The sequence below is a fragment of the Cynocephalus volans genome, chromosome 6 (assembly GCF_027409185.1).
Source record: "Cynocephalus volans isolate mCynVol1 chromosome 6, mCynVol1.pri, whole genome shotgun sequence".
Lineage (NCBI taxonomy): Eukaryota > Metazoa > Chordata > Mammalia > Dermoptera > Cynocephalidae > Cynocephalus > Cynocephalus volans.
The window spans coordinates 96177324-96204524 of NC_084465.1; the positions used below are offsets into that span (position 1 = coordinate 96177324).

At 61.4% G+C, this 27201-nt stretch overlaps 1 protein-coding gene across 2 annotated transcripts in view; it reads left to right on the forward strand.

Annotated features, from left to right (window-relative positions):
* Positions 1-1445: 1445 nt before the first annotated feature.
* CACNA1H (calcium voltage-gated channel subunit alpha1 H) overlaps positions 1446-27201 on the forward strand; it is a 65646-nt gene continuing 39890 nt past the window's right edge. For both annotated transcript variants that reach the window (XM_063100835.1, XM_063100834.1), the window contains exon 1: positions 1446-1744. In XM_063100835.1, coding sequence (XP_062956905.1) covers positions 1446-1744 — 299 coding nt within the window. The remainder of the gene's footprint in view (positions 1745-27201) is intronic.

Below are 27201 nucleotides of genomic sequence, written 5' to 3' on the forward strand. Positions count from 1 at the left end.
TTTCAGGGACCCGGGGCAGGAGGCCACTCTGCGGGCCCGGCTCAGGTGCGGGTGCCCAGTGCTCCATCTAAGGACTCCTCGCGTGTCTCAGTGCGAGACCGTGGGTGGGGAGTGTGGGAGGTCTGGCCGCCTTCCCGGGGTCCCCTAGGTCCCACGCAAGAGAGAGCTGTAAACGGCGACAAGTTCACAGAAACCGCCTATGCGTGCCCGCGTGCTGGGGAGCGATCCCACCCACGGGCGCCCCGCCCCCCATCACACACGCGCACGGGCACGCCCAGGACACACAGGCGGCGGGGGAGGGGCACGCAGCCTTAGGGCTGCGACCACGATGGCCTCCCACGCCCGCCCGGTCCCTGCCCTCTCGGCCGACCCCCGCCCGCGTCGCGATGGGGGAAGGGGGCGATGCGCAAAGCGGCGGGCTGGGGGAGGGGGCGCCGCCTCGGCGGCTCAGGCCGCCCCCGCAGTTGGGGGCGGGGAGGACGTCGGCGTTGCTCCCCCTCCCGCCCCCCGCCAGACCTTCCCCGCGAGCGCCCCCTGCTGCCCCACGCGCCTGGAGGAGCGGGGGCAGTGGGGAGGGGGCAGGGCGGGGTCCAGCTCCACCCTCGGGACCTTGGGGAGGGGCGGGGCGCCGGCCCGTGATGGGGGCGGGGCCGCTCGGGCTCGCGCGTCTCGGGTGGGGGTGTACCCTGCCGGCGCCCCGAGCCCGGTCCCCGCGGGTAGCCGCCGGCCCGCCCACGGCGCCTCCGCCCGCCGGCCCCGCCCCTCCGCGCCGGCCCCGCCCCGCCCCCGCGGCCCCGCCCCGGTCCTCCCGCCGCTCACTCCGAAGTTTCCTGCGCCGCGCGCGGACGGGCTCCAGGTCTCTCGCTGCCTCGCCGGCTCCCAGCCCTGCGCCCCTGGCCCGCGCCCCCGCCCCAGCCTCGCCGTCCGCCCAGTGGCCCCCCATCCGCGCCGGGGCCGCCGCCGTCGCCGCTGCCGGGCGCGCCGGGGCCGGACGCCGGGCGGGCCTGGGGCGCGGGTCGGGGGCGGCGGCGCTCGCAGCCGGGACCCGGCTAGCGTCGTGCTGGGTCTGCGGTGACCGTGCCGCCCAGGCGATGCCCTCGGGGACGCCGCCGGCCGCCGGAGCGAGGTGAGACGCGGCGGGGACGCGCGCCCCACTGCGCGCCCGGGACCCTCTGCAACTTGAGCGTAGCTGGCGGGGGACACCCCCCTCCCCCCCCCCCCCCGGCACCCGCCACGCACCGCCTCGGCCGTGGGGGTGGGGCGGCCAAGCCCTCACCGGAGAGAGGGGCCGGGAGGGGGCGGGGGGCGCATTTGTCTCCAATAAGAAAAGACAAAGACATCCCGGCGGCCGCGGCTGTTCTCGCAGCTCCTCTCTGCACGGGGCAGGGGTGTCGTTACCGGCCCCGGTCACCTGCCTGTCTCCGCAGGTGCTGCCCGCCGCCACCATGACCGAGGGCGCGCCGGCAGCCGACGAGGTCCGGGTGCCCCTGGGCGTGCCGCCTCCGGGCCCCGCGGCGGCAGCGGGGGCGTCCCCTGCGAGCCCTGGGTCGCCGAGGTGCGAGGCGGAGCGGGGGTCCGGGCCCGACGCGTCGCCCTCCGAGAGCCCGGCGGCCGAGCGCGGCCCGGAGCTGGGCGCCGACGAGGAGCAGCCAGTCCCGTACCCGGCGCTGGCGGCCACCGTTTTCTTCTGCCTCGGGCAGACCACGCGGCCGCGCAGCTGGTGTCTCCGGCTGGTCTGTAACCCATATCCTTTCAGGGCCGGCGGGGTGCGGGGGTCCGGGGCGCAGGACCCTCTCCACGTGCGCCCCACGCGCCCCGGCTCGTTGGCGCTGGCGCGGGCCAGGCGCACGGGGGTGTAGGTCAGGGGCGCGCGGGCTGCGCTCTTCCGAGAGGTGGCCCCGGTGCGAGCTGTTGAGGGGATAGTAAGAGTGCTTCTCTCGACTTGAATAGGGTGTCCCCGTTACAGAGCCAGCTGGGAACGGAAGAGGGTGGAAGACAAGCGGCCAGGCCACCGCGGGATTGCAGAGGAGAGGAATCGGCAGGGAGGGTTGGAACTCCTTGCGCCCCCGTGGATGGAGGCCAGGACGGGGAATCTCGCGCCCCCCCCACATCCCCCCCTCCCCGCGCGCGCCGCTTACTGAACGACTGGTCTGAGTCAGGACCCTCCCTGGGGAAGGGGAGGCCGGAAGGAACTGGAGTAAGGGAAGCAAAGTTTTCAATCTGTGCCTTGCGCTGCGGAGACCCGCGGGGGCCTGCGAGAGGTGCCGGGGTTCGCTGGTCCTTTTCCACGGAGAGAGGTGGTGACGTTGGTTGTGAACTCGCTCTTCCAGGCTGAACTCGGTGCTGGGGCTGATTTAAGTCATGCGCAGCTGGGGGGTGGGGGGGGAGGGAGGTGTCTGGCACCGCACACTGGAGTCCCTTCTGCCCAGTCCCTTCCCTGTCTGGAGAAGAAGGGGCCGCCCTTTCTGCTCCTGTTGAGAAGGGTGCAGACATTCAGAGAAGGTTCCAGAACACAGTTGGGTCGGTGCCAGGGGCATTTCTGGGATGCCTACAGAGGTCTGGTGGTCTCCTGAGTAGGTGGCCTTTGGGGACTGTTCAGCAGGCTCTGAGAAGGGCATTGCCCTGTGTCTGTGTCATGGCTGGTCCTCCCCACTGGCCCCTCAGAGCTGGTGGCCAGAGTGGCTGGGCTGTGGGTGCGATGCTTTCCTGCCCCTTGGCCTGGGCCTGGGTGTGAGTGGTGGGTGGCCTGGGGAGAGAAAATTGACTCAGTGCCTGAAAACTTTCCTGTCAGAGTTCAGGAGACAGACAGAGGCAAAGAGCAGTGTGTATATATATTTTCCTACCTTGTGTGTTTAACTGTATAAATATTAAATACAAAAGAGGAATCTGTACCAAAAAAAGTAATAAAACCCGTGTTTCTCTTCTCTCAAATCCAAACATTGGGTGAGTCAGCTTCACGTCTGCATGTAAAGGGGGCCGCTGTGGCCAGAGGGCCGTGGCCGTGGGGCCTGCATGTGGGCTCGGCGCAGGCTGCCTTGCCTGAGGATGGTGTCTGTGGCGGGTGGGCATCCTCGGGGGCTGGAGCTTGGCCCTGGCAGCAGGAGCGGGGATGACCTTGTAGGGTGGCTGGAGGTTGGTCTTCCCTGCAGAACGGAGATGGGAGATGACCCAGCCACTGTCTTTTGGCGGGAAGGTGGTGTGGCCGGGTGTGGTAGGGGCACCCAGTCGGTTCCGGAAGATTTTGGGGACGGGAGGAAAGGCCATCCCTGTGCCAAGCATGTGCTGACCAGATAGGGGAAAGAGCCGTGTGGAGCCTGGACTTTCTCTGTCCTGACAGCCCTTATGTCTGGCCGCTCTGTTCCCTCGTGGCTGATGGAGTTTTTGAGCCTGACCCTGGTGTTCTGGGTTGGCTGCGTCTCTGAGGACTTGCAGCGAGGTTGTTTGTGTTGCTCTGTGCAGGGACGGTGGGGGCTGGTCAGCCTCACGCAGCTGGATTGAGCTCTTGAGGGGCAAGGGGCTGGCAGTGCCCTGAGGCCAGAGCCCCTATTCCTGGGCTCTTTCATGACCTGAGGAGGAGGATGTCCTGTGGCCATTCTCCTCTATGGAGAGGGCTGGAAGGTACTGGAGAACTTTCAGCCAGGAAGAGCGAGCTGGCCCCATCCCTGCAGCTGGGGCCATCCACTGGTGTTCCTGGGGAGCCCCTGGTAGGTGGAGGAGCGTCCGCCTGCCCTCGGGCAGCATCCCTGGGCCAGAGCTGCAGGTCTCCCTAGGAAGCCCCTCTATGCACCAACCCTCCTTGTCTTGGGCTCCCTGAGGCACAGTTTGATTCTCCCACCCCCCCAGAACCGGTGATTTGGAGTTCCCCTGATCCCTTCTGCACAAGCTTGAGGAAGCATTGTAGGAGGACCTTAGATCCCAGGATCCTGTTACTCTTGGCCCCGTGGAAACCCTGCATCTGTTGAGCAGGGTGGCTTGTCATAGCCCCCAGCCACGTGGGATGGGTGCTGACCTCCAGCAGATGCCAGGCCCTGGCGTGGGGGTGGGTGTCCGGCCTCAGAAAGAACCTAAAATAAGCTAGCACGCCTGGACAGGTGGGGGGATCGGCTTACACAGGGAAAGCCCATGTGGGCCACGCCGAGGCTTTCCAAAGCTCTTCAGATTCCTGGAGTTGGGACGGGTGGCTTTGTGCGAGCAGGCAGTCGGTGTGGCTGGGGTTCTGCTAGGCACCGTGGGGTGTTCTGTAGCAAGCGGGTGCTTCCTGGGGTCTTGGTTTCCCCTGCAAGTGGACGTGGTGTCGGCGGGTCCTTTGTGCTTCCCACAGAGGATAGACTTGAGAGGGAGGGATAACGGGATTTGCTCAGGGAACATACGCTCGGGAAAGCAGCTCCTCGCTCCCTGGAGGCTGGCAAACTCCCTGCTGACATCCGCCGAGCCCAGCCCGAGCTGGGATTCGATCTGCAGTTGGTACACAGAGGAGGACCTTCTTCAAGCCTCAGCCTTTCTGGAACTCCCAAATAGATGGCCCGTGCACGAGTGAACACGCGTGTTCTGGTTTTGCCTTGGAGGTGATTCCGATCCAAGGTGAAGGAGCTTCCGAGGATGGCCCTCATCCTTATTGATTTACTTTGCTTTTTAAAAATATAGTTGTGCTAGAACTTTTGGGGCAAGTACTGTTTCTCCTACACAGGTTTATTTATAGAGGAAGGTGGGTGGGATCTGTGTGTTGTAGCCCGCACGGCTGGGTTATGTTCCGCCTGGGCTCCCCCAGGGTTCTGACTCTGTGCTTGCCTGCGAAGCAGCTGCCGGCGTCCCAGCACCCCGGCAGGCGGGGCTGCCCAGGAATGCTCGGAGGCCGGGAGGGGGACCCTACCTCGGTCCCCGTGTTAGCGAGGGAAGCAGATTGCGGTGTTAGGGACCAAAAAGGGGCACTTGGGGGCTTGGGGATGGTAAGGTCCCTGGGGGGCGTCCGCCATGGGCCTGGCACCAAATACCCCACGTGACAGGGCTCTGAGAGGATGAAGGACCTACCAAGGTCACTTGGCTGCTGAAGGGCAGAGCTGGGTTGAGCCCAGTCTGGCTCTGAAGTCCATGAGTTTGTCATGACCCAGCTGGAGCAGGGGTGCATGGCTGGATGAGTCTACATCAGTCCCTAATGGCGTCTTTTAAAAATTGATGCTATCCTGCTCTCACACTGCTCCATGGCTGCTGCCGGTGCCCAGGTGGCTGTGGGCATCCCAGTGAGGACTCACGGTGCACTGGTCTGGAAAAGGCCAGTCCCGGCTTTCCAGGCCCCACCTACTCTCCCTGTCTCCCCTATAGACCCATGTAGATGGGACGGGAGTACATCCTCACCTCTTCAGTTTTGTGTCACATGGACTCTTGAGCACTGCTACGAATCACCCATCTTGGCAGTTTCAGGACATCCAACCCAGCTGTCAGAGGGGTGGCCTCGTATGCGGGAGGTCACAGGACCAGGTGGCCCCTGCTCCATCCTGCGACTCTGTAGGCTGAGCCCTGAGCTGGGATCACCCAGGAGGGTGGGATTCTTTGCTCGGTGCCAATGCTACTCCCCTGGCCTGGAGTGGTTTATTCTCTGCCTTCTGGAACCTCGCCCGTCCTTTGGGGAGTATCCTTCATGGCCCAGGGGAAGGCTGCTTCCAAGCCCCCATCTCCACCCAGGCACCTGCCAGATAGCCTGGGCCATCTCTTTGGGTGTCAACCTTCATCTGTTTTCCTGGACCCAGGGCAGCAGCCATCTCCCCACGAGTCAAGAGAGGGGCTCTGCAGAGGCTCCCTACAGGCCGAAGTCCATCCTTCCCTGGGTAGAATTATGGGATGTGAAAGCAGAAGGGGTTGCCCCAGTCCGGAGGCCTGGCTTCTCTCAGCTGTGTGTCTGTCCTGGCACCCTGGTGCTCCATCCCTCCAAGCAGCCGGGCCAGCCTCCCGCAGGCTCTGTGATGGGGGGAGGAGTGGGGGGACGGTGGTGTGAGTTACAGGCACAAGTGCCCATAGGTCTCTGAAGCCAGCGACCAGCACTGTGGCATTCCGAGGGTCACTGCCCAACAAGGCCCTGGGCAAGTGCTGGTCTGCATTCAGCACCTACTGTGTACCAGGTGGGGCACAGGTGTGTTCTCTGCCTGTGGGACTCCTCTCGAAGTAGAGGCAGGCAGCCCCCACACCCGCATAGGTGATACTGTGGGGACGGAAGGTCAGGGCCAAGAAAGGAGTACTGGGGGGTTTCATGAGGAGGAGGCATTTCCACTGATGGGGGGAGCTCCTTTCCTTACAGGGACATTGGGAAGAGGCCCAGGTGTGCACCTTCCGGAGCGGAGGTCCACTGAGCAGTCGTTGGCAAGTCGTCTGCTCCCACTTCAGGGAGACACTGGTGCCACGTGATGTTGCCTCTCCTGTCTTGTGGGAATGGGCACAGTGTCGGTGTACCTGAGCCCTGCAGAGGGACCATAGTGACACGGGCCTTAGTCCCCAGGAAGGAGGAGACCAAGCTGGGGTCCATAGCAGGTGGGCCCTAACAGGGACCATCCCAACTCCCGGACCCGCTTCTGAGGCTTGGGGCTGGTGGGGTTGTGACCTTCGTGCCTTTGGGACTTGCTGAGAGTCCCTGTGCTGGCTGCGTGAGGCACAGGTAGACCAAGCCCTCATGGTGCCCCTGGTCCAGGTCCTGCTGAGGACCGTGCGCAGGGTTGTCCCAGGTCTCACAGTCCTTGACTGTGGCTCTCTCACTCAACCTGTTTCTGGGTGTTGCTGGGCACAGGGCCCCTTCTTCTTGTCTAGGGCATGTCAGGGTGAGGGGGGCCCTGGTTGTGGTCTTCAACCACGTCAGGGTCTGCAGCCTCCTCCTTACCCCTGCATGTTCCTCGCCGCTGGAAGCTTGGGAGGATCCCATGGGGGTGGAGGTGGAACTGGGGAGCTCCACCAGTGGCTAGTGTGCCCAGTGTCCGCCATTCAGCAGTGGAGGCCCACCTCAGCCTGGTGCTTGAGGCAGGTGGAGGTGCTTTGGAGGGTGGATGGGCTGGACGGTGACCGTTGGAGTCTGTGGGCCAGATGCGTCAGTGCAATGGGCACGGGCCTGTGGGGGAGGAGGTGTTTGAAATGAGGCCAGGTGTTGGGGGTGGCAAAGCTGGATTGTCCAGGCAGCGGGATGGGCACAGGCAGAGGGCTTGAGGTGGGGGTTGTGAAGTGGAGGTAAGGGGCAGGTGGGCCATGGGGAGGGAGTCCAGGGGAGGGTTATGCACATGGTGGGTGGGCCACCATCAGTGTGATGGGGACCTGGGGCCTGCTCTCAGGAGCTTGCCTTGCCATGAGGAGGTGAGATGCAGATGAGGGTATTGGAGAGGGCCATGGGCTAGCCTGGGGCTCCAGGATCAGGTCTGCCTCTAGCTGGGGTCGGGGGATGTTCCTCTGGGAGGGGGCAGAGCTGGGAGGTAGGAAGGGACAGCTGCCCCCACACCGTTGAGGCCCAGAGCAAGGATGTGGCTGGTACCAGCTCTTGGAAGGAAGCTCTCAGACCTGGTGGTCATCACGTTGAGACACCCCTGCTCCATTCTGGTGAGGCAGTCACTGTGGCAGGCGTGGGCACCCTCACCTCTCCCCTGTGCACCATGGGCAGGATGGCCGGGCTCCCGGGAGCTGCTGGCAAGACTCCCCGTCCCAGGGTCAGGATGTGAAGGAATGCGGGGGAGGGGCCAGCCTGTCAAACATTCTAGGGATGAATCCAAAACAGCCCAACTCTGCTCGCCAAGTGCAAACCTTGGCCCTGCGCCGTCAAGGTCAGGCGAGAGATCCGTTACCTTTATTTATGCAGATGTCCGCGGGCACAGCGGGTTGGGACTCTTTGTCTTGCTGCTTCTTGAGAATGGGTATTTAACTTGCCGCCACAGAGAGGACTTGCTCTCTGCCCCTCCACGGGACAACTCTAAGTCATGAGGGCCCAGGTTGAGTTTCCAAGCCACAGACTAAAGACTGGCTGCCCATCCTGGGAGGAAACGGGGGTGAGGTCGGGCCACCACGCCTCACATTGCACTTCAGGGCCCGGATCCTTGGTCGGAGATGGAAGATGGGGGCTCGCAGGAAAGGAGCCCTGCTACTCTCACACCTCCCGGCTTCAGGGAGTTGGCAGCAGGTTTGGGCACCGTCCCCCGAGTGCTGTGCCCGCCGAGATGACAGATGGGGACCGAGTAGCAGCTCGTCATCATTTTGCTCAGAACAGTCCTCGTGGAACAGACACTCCTTGAAGGGATGCAGGGGGTGTGCCGCCGCTGCCATGTGGCTGCCTGGACGCTGGTGTCCCCAACCCCTGGCCCTTGCAGCTCCACAGTGGGGAGGAGATGGCCTCAGGCTGGCAGGGAGAAGCAGGTTTGGCAGCGTTGCCAGAGCCTTAGGGTTTGATGTGCGGGGACCATGGATGGATGTACTGAATTAGAGTGTGCCAGGTGGGGGGCGCCAGGCCTCCTTTGTGGCCTTGTAGCGCTTCTACACCTGCAGGGTCAGTGGCACAGAGGGAGCCCTGCCTGGTGTTAGCACAGAACCAGTCTTGGATGTCAGAGGATTTCAGGGGCTCCCCGAGTGCTCCTCTTCTTACACGTGATGCTGACCAGGACTAAGGTGGGTCCCTAAGCAGCGCCCCCACAGAGCCTCAACCACAGCTCTGGGCCCTCTTTGCCCAAGTTGGGAGTTAGGCTGGCAGGGGGAGGACCCGGAAACCCCAATGCTTCTGAAAGTTAGGGTTTGCTCTCAGGGTATAACAGCCCCTGGGACCACCCCAGGGGGTGTAGACCTGGCGCCCCAATGACCACTGATCTGGCTTCTGGACCGAGGCTCCAGGCCTGGCTTCAGCCAGTCCAGCTGGACTCACCTGGCCTGTCACCATTTCCTTCTGTGTGGGGTGACTGTGCGGGAGTGACACTTGAGCTTCTCCGTAGGTGAACCTTTTAGGTAACATGGGGAATCGATGTTAATAAATGCATTTGCTGATGAGCAGCAGAGGTGGAGACCCTGGCATACAGAGCTGGCTTGCAGCAGCAGCGGGAGTCCAGAGCCAGGGTGAGTCCCCCAGGCCTGCTTGGAGCCAGGGGATAGAGCTGTACCCCTGGGTGGGCACAGCCCCCTGCCCTGCTGCCGGATCCAGGCAAGCGCAGTGGACAGCTGTGCAGGGATGCTCTTGGCAGGCAGCTGCCTGCTTGGCCACGCTGTGCTCTGTCTTCCTAGGCTCTGCCAGCACCACCCTCCCCTCGCGGCAGGGCTCCAGGTGAGATCAGGCACTGGCATAGTGGGGATGGGGGAGGGGCTCAATGGCCCTTTTTCTGCTGCAGTGGCCCCCATCAGGGAGCTGGGCCTCTGCTCTCTGCCTTGTCCACCCCCCTGTTCTAGTCCTTTCTCCTCACCGCCCCCCCGCCAGCTGTCTGCACCTGGGCAGAGCCCTTGGTGGAAGGTGGTCATCTCTGGGCCCCTCACTGGCCCGAGGATGGGGCTGGGACACCCTGATGCCTCTTTAGGACATGATGGTCTTTAGTGGGCCCAGAAGTTAGTGACTTTGCCTGGTAGGGGCTGGGGCTTGTGCGATTCCAGGGTCCCCCTGGCCAAAGAAGGGGGCTGGTGGCCTCCACACATGCCTCAGCTTCCCCATCATGTCACCTCCGACTGTCCTCAGTCATTGACACGGGGCTTTCTGCGGGGCCTGGGATTGGGTGTGGAAGGGGCCAGATGCCGTCCAGGGACAGAGGCTGTCAACCCAATCCAGTTCACAGATGGCCAGTGCAGCGACCAGTCAGTGGGGGCCTGGGGCCACTCCCCGCCCTGTCCCCAGCTCTGAGTAGTACCCAGGCCTCCCAGATCCCCTCACTCCATCCTGCACGTAGGGTGTGCAGCATCAGACACATAAATAGAAGGGATAAGGTTTGGAGGTGGGGTTTTCCAGATGTCAGCAGGGCCTTCGGGATGGACAGACTTCATGCCCCTGAAGTCTGAGGCTGGCTAGTGGAAGTGGGTGCTGGGCCTCTTGCTTCTGGCTCCTGCAGAACCTCTGTGGACCAGGTCACCTCCTGGGCCTGGGTTTTCTCATCTGTGAAATGAGGCTGCAGCCTTCCTGGCCTCTAGTTGTGCAGCAGGGGCGCAAGCCGGATGCCCCCATTGTCACTCAGTCCTCCAGTTGGCTCAGTGATGCAGAATCCTGCCAGGGTGGAGGGTGGGTGGCTGAGCTCACAGGTCTCCCTGTGGAGGGTCCCCAAGGACCTGGGGCTGGCCTGGGAGGCAGGGGCTTTCTCAGCCACAGCTGGGCTTTTCCGGCCACCAACAGTCTTCCCTGATGGCCTTTGGGGCGGTATCATAGGAGCCATCCCCCAACTCAGGTTCTCAGGCATCGGTGTCAGCTGAGCAACCTGGCATGGGGGCTGGGCAGGGGTATGACTGCACATGGCATTCCTGGTGCCAGGCCTGAAGCCATGTCCAGGGCCACCCTCCCAGCACCCCTGGGGCATCCCTCGAGCCACTCCTGGTCTCCCAGGCAGCTGGGGGAGGTCTGGGCTGCCTGGCCATTGGCTGCTGCGGGGTCCAGGGTATAGCCCTGTGGGGGGAGGTGCATCATCTGCACATACTAATGATACGTATAGAGTGTTGTACCAGGTTCGGTGGGGGGTCCCCCAGAATTTGTGTCCGCTCAGAACCTAGAATGTGGCCATATTTGGAAATAGGGTCTTTGTGGAAATAATCAAGTTAAACTAAGGTCCTGCTGGATTAGGGTGGTCTCTGAGTTACACAGAGGGTGTTCTAAAAGAGAAGACAGACACAGAGCACGTTGGTGAGGACTGAGACAGAGACGGGAGCAATGTGGCCTCCAGCCAAGGAAGGCCAGGGAACCCCGGCAGTACCAGAAGCTGGGGAGGCAGGCAGGACCCTTTGCTTGATCTGGCAGCCCACATGTGCCCCTGATGGCCTGCACACCTGTGTGCCCCTGCCCAGTTGCGTCCTAGGACTTTCAGCCCCCAGAGGGAGATAAACGGCCTAGGAGCAGGAGGTGCTCAGCCACGCTAATGGAGTCAGCCGCTTCTGGGGTAAATCATGGTTTGAAACGAGCCGTGTCAGGCTCCTCTGACAAGGAACGGGGCCACCCGGGGAGAGGGGAATCAACCATGAAATCGGCCATTCTGAGCCATCAGTGAGGGCAGCTCGTGCTGTGCCTGTGTTTCTGTGTCTGGTCAGAGGTTCCTCCCTGTCCCTTCCTGTGGGCGCTGGGTGTGGGGGTCACCAGGAGTTGCTGAGCACTGCCCTCACCCCAGCCCAGGGGCGTTCTCAGAGGAGGTTTCCACTGGTCAGGGAGGTTGGCAAGAACAGGTGGGAGGTAGGTACCTGGGCATCTGGCCAGTGGCCCAAGATCCCTAGAGCACCTGTCCTCATGGCTGTCCTATGGGTGCCTGGCCCTGGGCCTGCCTTGGACCCAGCCCCAGAGGTGGGCTGTGGTGGGGGACAGTGGCTGGGTGCTCCTGCCTGTCTGGGACTTCAGGGTGTGTCTAATGCCTGTATTTGCTGTGTGTCCCTGGATTTGTTGCTTACCCTCTCTGTTCTGTGCCCTGCGTGGATGAGACCAAGCCTGCCCTGTGGGGGCCCTTGTCTGTACCCTGAGAAGCTGCAGCTACCTCTCCCTTGTGGGCAGGTGTCTGGGCTGGCACCCCAAAGTCCAGGTCCTGGCCCAGCTCTGCCATTGGCTATGAGGCTGGAGACTGGGCCCTGGTACCTGTCTGAAGGGTAGAGGGGTGGCCCCTGCCCAGCCTTTCCCTGTGGGTGGGGCCTGGTGGGGATCAGGGACCTGGTGTAGGAGTAGAGGTGGCATGGGTGTCTCACACTGGGCCAGGAGTCCTCTGAGGGCTAGTCTGGAAATGCCTCTCACAATCACCAAGGAAGGACCCAGCTACACACAGCGCAGAGTCTGGAAACTCCCACCAGGGTGCCCTGGGAGTGGCTGCTGCCTGGGCTGCTTGGGGCCACCTCACACCTTCCCTGCTGTGTCCCTTTGTCTTTGAATGAGGACACCAACCCGAGGCCGCAGTCCAGTGAGTCAGCCTGCATTGGCGCCTCATTAAGATGGACAGGCACTCATCCTGGGCTGCTGGGCAAGCTGAGCGGCTTCCTGGCTCTGGCCAGGTCCCCAGGCTGTCCCCAAGGGTGGCTCAGTGCACCACCCTGCCTGGCTTGCCTCAAACCAGCTGGACCCGCGGGCCTCAGGCTCTTGTGCCAGTGCTCACGATGTCCTCAAGGTGCCTTGAGCAGGTGCTGGGTGAGAGGCCCTGGCTGGGGACACCTGCTGTGTCACCACAGCTACAGATGGGAGGTGTGACCACCACAAGGTCTTGGGATCTTCCCGCCCTGTGTCATGAGGCTGCAAGGGGCCCTGTCTGGTTCAGCTGCCCCTGCTGAGGAGCCGCTGGGTGAGGCACGGCCTGTCATCGGCTTCGCCTGGGGGTCTGAGCGTGTGTGGCTGGCTGCCAGGTCTGTGTCGAGGCTGAGGCACAGGCATGCCGGGCTTTCCCACCTTCCTGGGAAGCCCATGAAGCTCCCACCGTTGTGGGTCTGAGCCCACGTCCCATTGCCAGAGAACCCAGGATGCCTGGTTACGTTTGAGATCCACATGAACCACGAAGAATGTTTTAGGGTGAGGATGGCACATGGAACATTTGGGACTCACAGGAGTCCCCATTATCCTTGGGGACATATTCCAAGTCCCTCATTGAGTACCTGAAGCCTCAGCTAGTGGGGAAACCTACGTATACTCGGTCTCTTTGATTTGATGATGAGGCGGTTACTAAATGGTCAGTGGGTGGGTACTGTATACAGCGTGGATATGCTGGACACAGCCCAGGTGGTACAGAGCGGGACAGTGCGCAGTTTAAAGCTCAGGAATAACACCTGTTACCAAAACCCTCTCTGGCCCCCTTCTGTGGGATCCAACCCTTGAGCTCCAGCAAGGCCCTCGTTGGGTCAAGCTGGTGGATCTGGGGTTTGCTGAGCTGTTGCCTCTGCTTAGTTGGACAAGAGATGCAGATGGTCAGGGCTGGGGAGTCCATCCATTTTTCTGGGGTCTGGGGAAGGTGTGGGGTGAGCCTGTGGCCCCCGTGCAGGTGTTTGGCCATGGGTGGAGTCACCTCTTCACCCAGTTGTTCGCTTGGGGATGTGTGTTTTGGCCTCTGAGGTGGCAGGCCAGGCTCCCAAGTGCCTGGTCTAGTGGGAGTGTCCTGCAGACGGCTGATCTCAGTGTTGTTTGGTTCCACGGGGGTTCTATGATGGGGAGGATGCCTTGTGTGGGGGTAGGGACCTGTCTGGGGCGTGGAGGGGGCTCAGGGCAGGAGGTGTGGAGAAGGTGCCTGCAGATGGCACATCCTGGGTGGGATGGAGGCTGGCAAGTGTTGGTGGGAGGCCAGGGTGTCTGGGCCTGGGAGCAGGATGGAGATGTGGGGGGACCGGGCTACCACCTGGTAATGCCCCCACCAAGGCCCCCATCAGTTGAGTGTCCCCCTTCATTAGCTAAGCACGGTGCCACAATTGCCAGGGAGGCAGGAGGAAGGTTGAGGGGCAGGCGGCACATGCCATCATCTGGAGGAAACTTCTCTAAAAGCCAGATGTGGCAGCATGGGTAGGTTCCCTGGGTGGGCTTAGGGACAGAGGCTGTCAAGGGCAGACCCCAGACCACAGTTTTTGTTTCAAAAGCTGGGCCTGCTGACACTCCTGGGCCTCATTCTTCCTTGATACTCCAGAGCCTTTTTTTTTTTTTTTTTTCCCCAATCTACCATCAAAATCTGGGTCACATGAATAAGGAGGGAGAGGGCTGAGCGGTCTCAGAGCCGTATGGGCAGAGGCCAGATGGGTGCGGGGAAGGGATCAGGGCCTCGCCACCCGAGCCCTGGTTCAGTGCCAGCATGGCTCAGTGGAGCTGCTGGGCCAAGGGGCGCCTGGGCCTGGGAGGTTCAGGGAGTCAGAAGGAAAAGCCTGAAGGGCACCCCGCCCCCACCACCATCCTGCCAGGTGGCCAGCATGGAGAGGACGCACCTCCAGTGGGGCCGCTTCACCCTGTCTCCTGCCGCTGTCCCTGAGTCCCAGCAGTGTTTCCAGACTCCCTCCCAGACCCACCCCACCAGCATCTCTTTCCTTCCCTGGAAGCTGGTTCCCTCCCGTTGGATCTGAAAGAGCAGGCTGCACTGCCGTGTCCCTTGCATGGGCAGGCTCTGTCACTCCTAGTTGGGTAATTGGCTGCATCTGGTGCCTGGACCCACGGGGTTGTTATTACCCATGCGGGGCGTGAGTGGCGGGTGCACCGTATGGGCCCCAGCCAGCCTGTTTTGTCTTTTAATTGTGAATTATCACATTCCTGGGCTGAGACTGATTCTCATACTGACGCAGTAGGGGGCGTGTTCCTGTTCATGAATCGGCAGGGACTTCCTGTTATTTGCATGTTTTCTGTTTTGGGTAGGCAAGGACTGGAGGGTAGCCAGAGGGGGTTGGGGGTGGGGAGTGCCTCGTGCCCCATGAGCTGGGCATCTGGCGGGGACAATTGCATCCGAAGCAGAACGCAGGAGTACCTTGCTGGCCAGACCCACTGGTCACCTCTGTGGCCCCAGGGCAGGAGCCTGGCCCCCTGCCCATGCTCCAAGCCCCTCGTGCATCCTGCCAGTGGGGACACGGAGGTGCAGAGAGGGCAGCTAGCACTCTGGACTTGGGGCCGGGCAGGCCAACTCCAGCATATGCTTCTTCAAACAGTTTTATTGAAGTGTAATTCATACATCACACAATTCACACGTGAAGTGTGCTGTTCAGTAGACTTCAGAATGTTTTCATTACTGCAGAAGGAAACTCCGTACCCGTCATCAGCCTCTCCCGCTTCCCAGCCCTGCAGTCCACCAGGCTCTTTTCTGTATCTTCGGGTTTGCATGTTCTGGGTGTTTCCTGTGAATGGAATCACACAGCATGTGTCCTTGTGTCTGGCTTCTTTCCCTCTACTGATGTTTTCCGGTTTGTCCGTGCTGCAGTGTGTGTCAGTGACTCAGTCCTCTTCGCGGCTGAGTGATACTCCGTTGTGTGAACGGGCCGCCTCGTGCTCCTCTGTTCCTCCATTGACAGACATTTAGGCTGTTTCCTCCCTTTGACTGTTAATAGCACTGCTGTGAATGTTCTTGCACTGGTTTTGTTCTAAAACCTGGCTTTAGATCTTTTGGGTGTACACCCGGGAGCAGAATTGCTGGGTCACGTGGGAATTGTGTTTAGTCACTTTCCTAAGCAGCACGTGCTTGTTAACTCCTCACCCCACCCGACTTGGGTCTCTGAGCCACTATTTTTGTGGTCGTCTTGGGGACCACACCCAGCCTGAGTCTGTGGAGTTGGGGGCTGCCCATGTGAGCAGGACACGGCCCCTCCCCCTCCTTGCAGACTCCTCGGGGTGTCTCCCTGGGGGGCCGGCCCCTGCCCAGTGGGTCTTGTATGAGCATCCCTTCTACTCTGGGTCCATAGCCCACCCTGGTGGGCAGGGGCTTGCCACTGCCCCAGGCTGTGGGGAACCTCTATGTGCTGGCACACAGCTGGGGCATGGGCAGGTGTCGGGGTGGCACCCGGGCTGCGGGTGGGAGTAGCTGGCGCGTGTGTTTTCTCGGCATACGTCCCTCCATCAGTCCTCCTGAGAATTTCAACACCCACACTTGGAATAAAAAAAAAAATTATTAATGAGCTTGGTGCGGTTGCCATGGGAAGTTGTTGCTAATGAATCTCTGGGGTTTCCTTTTACCTTTGCAGAGCCACAGAAGGCCTACACTGCACTCCCAACCACAACGCGTTTCCGACTAATCAGGTTGCCATGGCGACGCCTGTCACTAATCCCCCACCAGCTCCTGGTTTGCTGGCCTAGCCTGGAGGAGCCCGCTGCCCAAGTTACATAAAGAGATGTAGCGTGTTCAGGGCTGCTCCTGGATTAGAGACCCTGAGGCCCCCACCTGGTCCCTGACCAATTCACCCCTGCTCCAGGGTCCACACGTGGGGTCCCCCAGGTGGGGAAAACAGAGAAGGCACCTGGAGCCTGTGGCATCGGGCGTTTTGCTAGAAAGAGGGTCTGTGAGGGTGGGTGGTAGTGTGGTTCACTGTGTCTGCAGGGTCTGGAGGTGCTGGCACTTAGTAGGTGCTCAGCAAACGCTTCCTAGATGAGTGGATGGGAAATTCCTGCCCGAGGGGCTGAGTGTGCTCCCGGGGCTGCCTGTGGCTATGGGTCCCTGTGGAGGCAGCTGCTTGTCCCCAGGCTTGCAAGGAGGAGCCACGGTGACGGACAGAGACATTTTCCAAGTGGGGGCGCCAGAATGCCAAGGGGTGGACCAGAATTCCCTCTCGTCCCCCATGACGAGGGACTTTCCATCCTGTTGGTGGGAAGGAAGTGCGCAGAGACACTCTGAGGTCCTCCTCACCTTCTCTTCCCCCACTCGCGTGTTTGAGACCTGCTGTGCAGATCTGAAGCAGGTGGATCCCTTGCAAGGTCTGGCTGCCCACCCTGCACTTGGCTCTAGGTTGGTGCTGGTGGTGCCTGGAGGCCCCTGAGCTGCCTTCCATCCCCATGCCTGGGCATCAGGGGCAGGGCTGCTGCTGGTGGCAGTGGGCCTGAGGGGCATGGGGGTATTTACCTCTGTCCTTGCCGATGTGCTGACAGCTCCAGCATTTGTCCCCGAACTTCTGGGCTTGGTGGCTGTGGTATGCTCTCTGAGCTTTCTCTCCAGGAAGCTCCCTCTGCAGACACCCTGCTCTCTGGACTTTTCTGCCTGTGGTTCCTCCATGTCTCTGGTCCCCACCGCCCCAGGCCCGGAAGCTTCCTTAGGCTGGGTCATCCAGGGTAGCAGTGTCTCTGAGGAGAGGGATATGGGATTGGGTCCTCGAATTCCAGATGGACAGAGGCATCCCCAGGATGGGGTGCACAGAGACTCCTGCTGGGAGTGCATGGGGTCTGGAACTTGTTCCATTTGTCTGGGTGGGTGGCAGATCAGAAGCCATCTAGGCACTGGGCAGCCCCTCCCTGGGCTGGCAGCATGGGCCCAGGGTCAGCTGCTGGGGCAGAGGTTGGCCTCATTCCCCCAAGCCCGTGGCTGCCGTGGACCCTGCACACCATGCATGGTTAGCCAGCAGGCACCCAGAGCAAACAAGGTGGTTTTCCCTGGTTCCTACGCCCCTGCCCACTCCTGCAACTCATGGAACCAGCTGGCTTAACACTGGTTGGGTGGTCCTCAGGCGCGAGAGCCTTGGAGAGCTGGGTTGATGTGTGTGGGGGGCCGGGCCAGCCTCAAGCCCTGGAGTGACTGGGGGCCCCGCCTGGAGCCAGGCTCATGGGTCATCAACACTGCCCAGGGTGTCTGGGCCCCACGGGCACCTGTGTGGCCTGTTCCTCTTGAGGCTGCTGCAGTTCTAGGCTTGACTTACCGGCACTGTCACGTTTTCTTCCAACCCACCCAGCCTCCTCCCTCCTCGGCCTTTGCCCCAGCTCCCAATATGAAGGTGGCATCCTCGGGACCTGCCCAGGCACCCCGTCACCTGCCCTCCCAGCCCACAGACCGACTCTGGTGGAGCCCCTGGTGTCTGGAATTCAGACCCTTCAAGGGGCTACCCCTGCAGGCAGCCTGGGCAGGGGCCAGACCAGCCGCCCTGGACATGTGCGTTGGCCTCCTGTGGGCTGAGGGGTCTCCCCAGGCTGTCTTGTTCCTTCGCTCGTTCCCTCCACAAGGCCGGGCAGTGCCTGAGGGTGGGCCCCCAAGCCCCCCAGGCCCTGCCTCCTGCAGGTGTTCCCTTCCCAGTACCACGTCCATCCCGCATCGATGGCCTGGGGCTGCTCACTCCCTAGCCTGCCCCATGGGGAGGACCCCCACCCTTGGGCCGCTGTCCCCATCCTGGGCCAGCTGGTCAGTGTCCTAGCTTTTCCCCATGAGGCAGCTCACAGGGTCTTTGTGCTTTCTTCCAGGAGAGCCAGGCGGCCAGGCCTGGGGGCCTCTGTCTGGCTCCCTCCCAGGCCTGGTCCCTGGCCTTGGGGCGAGTGGGGCTGTGTGTCCTGACGTCGGGGGCTGCTGAACCCAGGACACCCCACCCTGCAGAGTCACGTTAGGAAGTTCAGGTTCACAGCAGCGGGGGCCGGGGTGTTTTCCTGCATGTTTGAAATACGGCCTGTCCACTGGTTGGGATCGAGGGATGTTTTAATTCCTAATTTAGACTGTTTATGTGCAGAGCTGAAGTCTTGGTGGGAAGAGGCAGTGCAGGCCGAGCCCCCCTGCTCCTCCTGGGGCAGCTTCTGGCCTGCAGCTGCTGGGTGGGTGCAGGGTGCGCCCATGGGTGTGTTGGGGGAGGGGCCTGGCCTCTGGACCCTCACCCCAACCATTCCCGGTGGCCATCTTTATGAGGCCCTGAAGAGCCACCCCAGGCCAACAGGCACTGCCTCCCCATCTTTTCCCATCACAGAGTCCTCTTTGTGAGGGGCAATCCCCTCCCATGCCTTCCAGGCCTTTATCTGAGACAGGGAGCTCGTGCTGGAGCGGGGCCATCCGAGCCCACCAAGCAGGGCTCCCTGGGGTTGAGCCAGCTGGGCTGGGAGCTCTGTGGAATCTGGTGGCAACCTTGGGCAGACTCAGCAGTTGGAGACTGAGGTGGGGAGAAGCAGAGGGAGATGAGTGGGGGAGGGAACCAGGGTGTGAAAGCAGGAGCCGCTCGCCCTGGATGGCGGGGGGCCTGGGCCCCTCCTCGAGCGCTAATGACCGCCTTCAGATCAATGTTGTCTTTCCAACTTTAATTAGGAAATATATTTCTCTCTCCTGCGCATAATGAGCTGCTTGAGGCCTGGGCTGGCCTCCCAGTTGCTGTGCCAACCGAGTGTGTGTGTCCCTCCCCATGCCCCCCACATCCTCTGAGAGAGGGTTTTGGGGGTTAGGGGAGCTGGCCTCGGGTGGGAGCCACCTGGGCTCAGTGGGGCTGCACCGGGGGAGAGGGTGGGGGACAGGGCCAGGACCCTCCTTGGGTGGGGGGGTCATAACCCGATGTCGGGGGCTGCCACCTGCTGCCCTCCTTTCTGGCACGTACGTGTATGTTTTGTTTTTATTTTTGGAGCTGGCACTCGTTCTTTGGTCCCCACGCCCACTCAGCGGTGTGCACAGTTGGGAGGTGTCCTTGCCACGATCTGGGGATCAGAGGCAGCCCCTCGGGTGCCCCAGGACAGTCCCGGAGGAGCTAGAGTGGCACGAGGAGTGAGCTGGGGAGGTCCCCATATCCTATTTGCCCTCCACCCCCTGCCCAAAGCTCCCACCGCCCCCCCCAGCACCCCACCCAGTGGAGAGGCTGCTTGCTGCCCCAGCTCCCTCTCCCCTCTTCCTGCACAGCCTCAACTCAGCCACCAGCCCAGTCCTGGCCCCACTGCCAGGCCGCTTCCCTGCTGAGCCCTCCACCCCTTGTGGTTATCCCCCCAGGGTGTACTCTGGGGAAGCTCCAAAGCCCCCACCCTCCCAAGGCATCTCCTTGCCCCTGCATTGCTCAGAAACCCCCTGCTCACGGATGTCTCCCAAGTGGCTGTGGTCTGGAGGGGAGGGCCTGGGTCTGTGTGTGGGGTCTCCAAGGAGGCAGGAGGACGAGTTGGTGATGAGCTTTCCTTGGAAAGCCGCCCACGCAGCCCACCTGCTGGCCCCAGGCCCCTGTCCATGGAGCCAGCCCAGTGGAGAAACCAAATCGCAAACCCTTCACCCTGGGTGCTGGGGGCACAGAAGCTTCTGAAATGAAATCTGAGTCAAGAAAGGGGATGGGGAGGAGGGGGCCGCGGTGGGGTTTTATTTTCTTGGTGGCTGTGGTAAACTTCCTCGGCTGCCATGAAAACCAGAGGAATAACAAGCCTGCTTTTGTCCTCAGGAGCCCTGCCAGGCTGGCGGGTGGGTCGCGTTTCATTTCCTATGTGCTGAGGTCACGTGTGGGCCAGCCGTGCCTCTCCCACCTCCCGGCTGTCCCCTCAGCCTGAGGGACCGGTCCCCTTGCTCTTCCTCCCGGCAAAGCCCTCGCTGGTCCCATCACCTTGGTCCACAGTGTCTGTTTTGGGCTGTTCTTGCCCATGGATGGGTCCATGTTGGACCCCCCCGGCACGTGGGCCCAATCTGTCCATCCATTCACTGCTCAGACATGACCTGGCTCCTCCAGGGGTGCTGAACAAGGCTGTAGGGGCAGCGTCCACCCACATGGATGACTTCACAAGCCATGGCAGGCTTGGGACCGGTGGTCAGGGTCCAGGTACCACACAGGCAATGGCCTGGCCAGTTCAGGGGCTTTGGGGAAGGGCCCAGCTGGCTTCAGGTCCTGGCGTCCCCAGCCTTCACTGAGGTCTGAAGTGGCCTCCGGCTGCCGGGAGCATCACCAGGATAGCGCTGAAGCAGGTGAGGCCCTCCAGGCTGTATTGGGCTGTACACAGTAGGTGCTTTGTCCATTTGGCACAGGATCTTTCCCCATCCTTCCCCCTGGCTGTGTCCTGGAGCATGGCAGAGAGTAGGGGGCAGGATCCCCGAGAGCACGTGTCCTCAGCCTTTCCAAATCCGTGTAGGAAGGACACCCTGACAGGCAGAGGCTGCGCCCTGCATCCCCTCCAGGCCCTGCCGGGCCCCTCCTCACTCTGCTCCGTCCTGTCTCAAAGCCCAGTGGAGCCAGAGCTGTCCCTGACCCCGCACTGAGGCCACTCTGTGCTGGGCAGCCGTGGCAGCCCTGGACAGGACATATGTACATGTGTGTTGAGTCACGTGCAGCACCAGCTCTGCAGAGGGAACCCCGAGATGTGGGCATAGCAGGTAACCCGCAAGCCCCGGCTCCACACTGCGCTGGTTCCCTGATGGGGAGCTCGGGGATTCCCTAATTAAATGATTTATTATTAACGCGGTCGGCTTGCTCAGAGCCTGCTTCCTGCAGCCTCGGGACAGAGAACGCCCCTCAGTGTAGTGGGCGTCCTGCATGGAGACCACCCTCTTCTCCCCAGCGCAGCCAGTGTGCGGCGTTTGCCCCACACCCCTGTTGAGAATTTCTCAACCTGTGCAGACTGTCAGCCCTCAGCAGGGGGTGCGGGGCACAGCCCTGGGGTGACTTGTTGGACATCCCCAGTAGGGGTGACATCTGGGGGGAGGCACGGGGCACTGACCCGCCTGGGATGGGACGGTAGCCTCTGGAGGTTTGTGTGGCTGGGATGGGGGCTGGGAAGTGCTTCTGTCCTCCATGGATGTCGGGGTATCAAGGTGTGGTTACTGGGGCACATTGGAGCCCCCGGGGTGTCTGAGAGGTGCCGGGTGCAGGGCTGGCCTGTGAGGAGGTGGGGCTGCCCGGGAGGCGGCAGGTCGGGCCTGGAGGAGCGATGGAGGGGTGCTGGTGGTGGGGCAGGAACCCCGTGGGAGGCGGGGGGTGCACAGTTCTGCGGGGGATGGGATCAGACCCCTGAGGGTGGTTTCCTGACAACAGCTGAGCTGTCCCCTCTCCAGCCCTCGAAAACAGTTGTTCTCAAACTCTGGGGTCTCGGGACCCCTGCACACTTGTGCAGGTTACTTGAGACCCTCAGGAGCTTCTGTGACATGGTTCCTTCTCACTGTTAGTCTTTTTAGTATTAAAACCTAAGAAATTAAGAAATTTTTATTTACTAATTCCTTTAAAAACGATAACCAACTTTCTCTGTGTTAACGCATTCTTTTATGAGAAATAGCTATATTTTCTTTCTTTCTTTCTTTCTTTTTTTTTCGTTATAAAGATGACTGGTAAGGGGATCTTAATCCTTGGCTTGGTGTTGTCAGAACCATGCTCAGCCAGTGAGCAAACCAGCCATCCCTTTATAGGATCCAAACCTGTGGCCTTGGTGTTATCAGCACCATGCTCTCCCGAGTGAGACACGGGCCAGCCTGGAAATAGCTATATTTTCTAAAACACAAAAAAATTCAGCAAGAAGAGGGCCATTGTTTTACTGTTTTGACTCTTTGCCTGCCTGGCCTGAGAGGACAGCCCAGTGTGCTGTGTGCGGGTGGGAGTGAGAGAGGGTGGGGGTCCCAGGCCCATGCTGAGACCACCCCCCCCCCCCCCGAGTGAGAGGTCTCCAGGGCGCCTCCTCGCGAGGGAACGTGGTATCTGGAGTCCCGTTTTTCAGAGAGGGTGACTGTAGCAGAGCCCCCTAATGGGTAGGTCATCCATGCTTGATAGGGGCGGGTGGGCAGGCAGAGCTCCTGTGGGCCCCCAGCCTGTGTGCTTGTCCCTGCGGTGGGCCATTGGGCTGAAAGGTCTGGCTGGTCACCCAGCCCTGAGGCCACCACTGTGTTCAAGGACTGGGCACGTCCCTCTCTCCCTCCTTTTGGCCCCGTTCCCTCCCGGAGCCCACCCATGGGAGCCAGACCCCAGAAGGCACATGTGCCTTGTCCTCCGAGGAACCCACAGCCTAGGAAAAGGGAGTAACACTCCAGCAGCCACACGTAAATTTAGCTCATCACCACCTGTGGGGGCTGTGTCTGGGGGCGGGGGGCAGTGAGAGGATTCCAGCAGCTGTGGGCAGCCCCAGCCTGCCTGGGCCAGGCTGCACTCAAGAGGGTGGACGCTGGGACATGGCCAAGCTGGGAAGGGGGGCTGGGCCCCAACAGCTCTGTAAGGGAAGACCCTGCTCAGTCCAGGGCTGAGGCTCCCTCCCCCAACAGAAACAACCGGCACCTTCCAGAACATGCCGTAGCAGACAGCATGGACAGCCTGCCGCGCTGGGGAGGGGAGAGGCGCCCCATTGTTAGTTTAAAAAAAAAAAAAAGGCTCAGACGATTCACAGAAGCTTTCCTTTTCCTGCTGGCTTCCAAGAATTCCGATCCGACATAATGGATCGAGTTATTAGGAGATCGATTCAGACACAGGCAGCTGGAGGGGAGCCAGGATGAGCTCGAGACTCCCTAGGGCCTTGGGCTGTGGTCGGTGGCCGAGGGGAGATGCCCACCCCACCCCCACCAGCCTGGCCAGCGGCTCTGGGGGGCCCTTGGGAGACCATGAGGCCAGCTGGGTGCACAGTGTCTGCATAGGGGCCCACTGTGTGTACAGCCGTGTGAGTGTGTGTGTAGGCCCTACTGTGTGCTTGCTCCATGGACATTGAGGCCCTACTGTGCACAGGTTCACGTCCACAGCCCCACATGATGTGAGGCCCGTCATTCCCCAGTAGGCCTAGTCGGTGGGTTTGCACATGAAATCCTGGTTGTAGGGTGGGGTGGTGTCAGGAGCAGGCCTGGGGTCCCTCAGGTTCCCCGCTGCTCCGTCTACACCCCACCTGCTCCTGCCACAATGCCCTGGCACCGGCCGGGACGTGCCACCCCCACAGCCACAAGGCTCCCCCATTAGGCCTAAAGCTTGGGCCACTCTTGGTCCCCTTTCTCCATGTCAACTTGTCTCTTGCTGGAGAGATCACATGTCTGTCCTTCACTGTCCGCCTTCACCCAGCCGGGTCTCTACTCTTACGTCCAAGGACATGGGGCAGTCCCTGGCACTCAGCAGATGCTCAGTAAACCTCTAAGAGCGACGGAGGAGCTCCTGGTGTGGGTTTTGAGGGCTGACTAGTAGTGCTCTGAAGGCAGGAAGCTGGTTGGGCATTGCAGGTGACAGGCACATCGAGGCTGAACTCGGGAGGTCAAAGCAGCGGAGTGTGCAGCCAGGTCGACGCCTGTGTCAGGCAGACCCTGGGCCCCCCATTCCTCCCACCAGGCCTTCCAGTGACTCCGCCCGACAACCTGGCCTCTGCTCCTGATTCCTCCATCCACACCAGGCTGGAGACTGCGATGCTTCCAGGACATCTGGGCACCCTCTGGGGGCAGCCCCTGAGGCCAGGTGGGGAGGTTGCGCCCAGCCCCCAGCTCCAGTGTTGCACCCAGACGTGCACGGGGGTGCCACATCTGACAGGCCCCACATGCAGTACTTTCACTCTCCTGCAAATCAGCTGGCATAACAGCTCAGCTGGGTTCTAGGCTTAGAGAATTTCAACCCATTAAACACAAATACTGTGTGGTTTGAAATGCTTGTGCCAGAACCACCCCAACTGTTCATGACAAGCTGCCACATAGAGCTCTAATTAGCGCCTGAAGGGCAGCCTCCCCTGTCTTGGGGTGCGGGGTGCCAGGCCTGGGGCATAGCTGTGATGTTGATGGTTTGGAATCGCCCCACCTGCTGTGAGTCCAGCTGTGCCGAGGCCCAGACAGGTTAGGGGTTTGGGTCTGGGAGGGTCTGTTCCTGCAGAGCCAGGGGCCACCACTGTCTTGGGAAGCACACAGGGCCTGCCTCTGCATGTGACACCCAGGGGTGCTGGGGAGGGTCTGGCTGGGCAAGCTCTTTGCACCATGCCCAGTGGTGATGGGCCCAGGCTGCTGCTGGGGAGCCCAAGAGTGGGGTCTCTGACTTAGCCGGTGGCCCCCAGCCTGAGGCAGCAGGGACCAGGGCCCCTCCATCCGTGGGAACCCTCAGGGGATGGGGGGGCCAGGTGTGAGTATCCACGAGCAACCTGGACCAGCCACTGGGGGGCAGCAAGGAGAGGGTGGTTGGTGGGGGTCCCAGGGTCAGCCAGGCATGCAGACTCTCTGACCTGTCAGGTTACAGCCACAGCCTCGGTTTATCCACCAGGAAAACAGCCATGCCAGGAGGAGAGTGGGGCCCACCCCGGCTGGGGAGTAAGCACCGTCTGATCATCCCTCTATCCCAGCAGCCACTTCTCACAAGTCTCCACCCCAGCCCCAGCTTCTGGAGCTCGGGGGACAGGGCTTCATGGCCAAACTTGCCCCAGCAATTCCTGGGGGCAGTGAGGCAGGACTCACCAGAGCACAGGGAGGGGGCTGGAAGGACGTTGCGGCCCTTTCAGGGTGCATGAGTCTTCTCAGGCTGCCGTACACAGCCTGGGCAGCTTAGACACAGACATTTATTGTCTCTCAGTCTGGAGGCTGGAAGTCGAGGTCCAGGTGTCAGCAGGGCTGGTTCCTCTGAGGCCACCTCCTTGGCTTGCAGACGGCATCTTCTCCCTGTGTCATCACATGGTCATCCTTCTGTTGTGTCTGTGTCCTAATCTCCTCTTTGGTAAGGACACCAGTTCTATTGGATTAGAGCCCACCCGTATGACCTCATTTTAAATTAATCACCTCTGTAAAGACTCCCCCTTCTCCAAATAAAGTCATGTTCTGAGGTCCTGGGGGTCAGGACTGCAACATATGGATTTGGGGGGACATGGCTCAGCCCACAGCAGAGGAGATGGGGGAAGAGCTTGGGAGGGGGTGACTGAGCAGGGACGGTGGCTGGGGTAGGAGGAGACAGGCTAATCCTAACCCTACCCCTGTGTGACAGGATGGGGTCTCTGGGAAGTGGTAGGATTAGAAAAGGTCATGAGGGTGCAGTCTCGGGATGGGACCATTGTTTGAACAGGGACCCCTGGGAGGTCCAGACCCTCCTGCACCGACAGTGCAAGGAGCTGGCACCCTGACGTCAGGCTTCCAGCCTCCAGACCGTGAGAAGCAAACTTCCGGTGTTTGGAAGCCACTCCGCCGGTGGCATTTTTGTTGTAGCGGCCTGTGCAGACTAAGATACCCCTCCTGTGCCCTGCACGTCTGGACACCAGGGCTCCTCCACCACCACCCAGTCAGAACACGGCCCTTGTACATGAGGTAGAAGTGGTGACCCTGAGCCACCAGCTGGGCCTTGGCGACTGCAAGGGGAGCCTGGGTCAGACACATCCCCCGCGCTGGCTGCAAGGAGAGCCCTCAGCCCTGAACTTTGGGCAGAGTCTTCCAGGACACAGCGGCTGCAGAATGTAAATGTCAGGGCCAGGTGCTGAGGCAGGGACGGCCGCACCGGACGCTGAGCCCAGGTCCAGCACTAAGTCTGACTTTCCGAGGGTCTGGACCGTCCTTTTTAAATGTCATCTTTATTAATAACACCGCTGGAGGGGAGGGCGGGGGCAAGGCCAGGCATGAGCATTTCAGCCTCCAAAGCCAGAGTGGCCTTCAGGGCATAGAGAGAGGTGCTGGAGCCCAGGGTCAGCATAGCTGGGGGGACTGCATGGGTACAGGGTCCCTGAGGGCTGGGAAGAGACACCCAGGGGGCAGGAGACCCCACTTGGCTTTCAGCTTATGTGTGACCTGGAACTTCTCTTGGGGCCTCTGTCACTGCATAAAGTGGAAACAACCGAGTCCATGGCCTCCAGCTCCTCTGGCTTTCAGGGCCGAGGCTTCTCTCTCCACCCTCCCCAGGCCCAGGGACTCTCCCAACAGCCCTGCAGGCTGGTCCTAGTCTATGCAAGGTTGGAGAAGCCCAGCTTAGACAGGGAACAAGGGCTATAGAGGCCAGATCGGAACCCAAGGGTGGTGAACGGTGTGGGCGAGGGGCTGCTGGGGGCCATGGGGGCTTCTAGGGCTCTGCACTGGCCAGCAGGCCCAGAGAGGACACAGCTTGTTCCAAGGTCACCAGGGAACTGAGGCCAGAACGGGAGTCCCTGGTGCCTAGGGATGGCCTTCTGGGCAGTGCTGCCCTGACAAGGGTCTCAGGCTGCAGCCCCCAGGGGAGGCCTAGCCAGGGTCAGGCAGCACCTGTGCCCAGATTCCCAGCAGCCAACTCTGGTGTGGGGTTGCTTGAGAGGTCGAGGACTAACCCCACTCCCAGCACCCAGGACTTGTCTGGAAGGTTCTGGAGGATGCCCACTGGGTGGGGCCTCCCTGGGTCTGGGGCTCTGCTGGGACATCCTCCTGGGGCCCCACATGGTAGGCTGACCCAGGATCTCCATAAACAGCTCCCTGCAGATTAGGGGCCCAGAAGGGCTGGCCCTCTCTAATGGGGTCATGGTGATGTCCCAGAGCCTTCAGGACAGGGTGCCTGACAGTGATGACGGATGCGGGATGGGTGGGTGCCCAGCTGTGGAAGGCGTGTGAGCCTGGTGGGGACCCCAAAGCTGGTGGGAGGTTCAGCCCTCCCAGCACACTGCGCCCCAACCTGCCTGGAAAGTGAAATCACTGAAACACCGGCCCCGGGCCCCTGGGTGGTATACTCCTGTGGGGGGTTTCTGTGTGTTTATCCAGTGCCCCCCGGGTTGGTGGGGAGGGGTATCTTGTGGCTGTATGGGTGGGGGCTGGACTCAGGAGCCCCTGGACAGGGTAAGTCGGCGGCTCCCTGACCTCAGCCACTAGGCTTGGGGTGCCCCTCTCC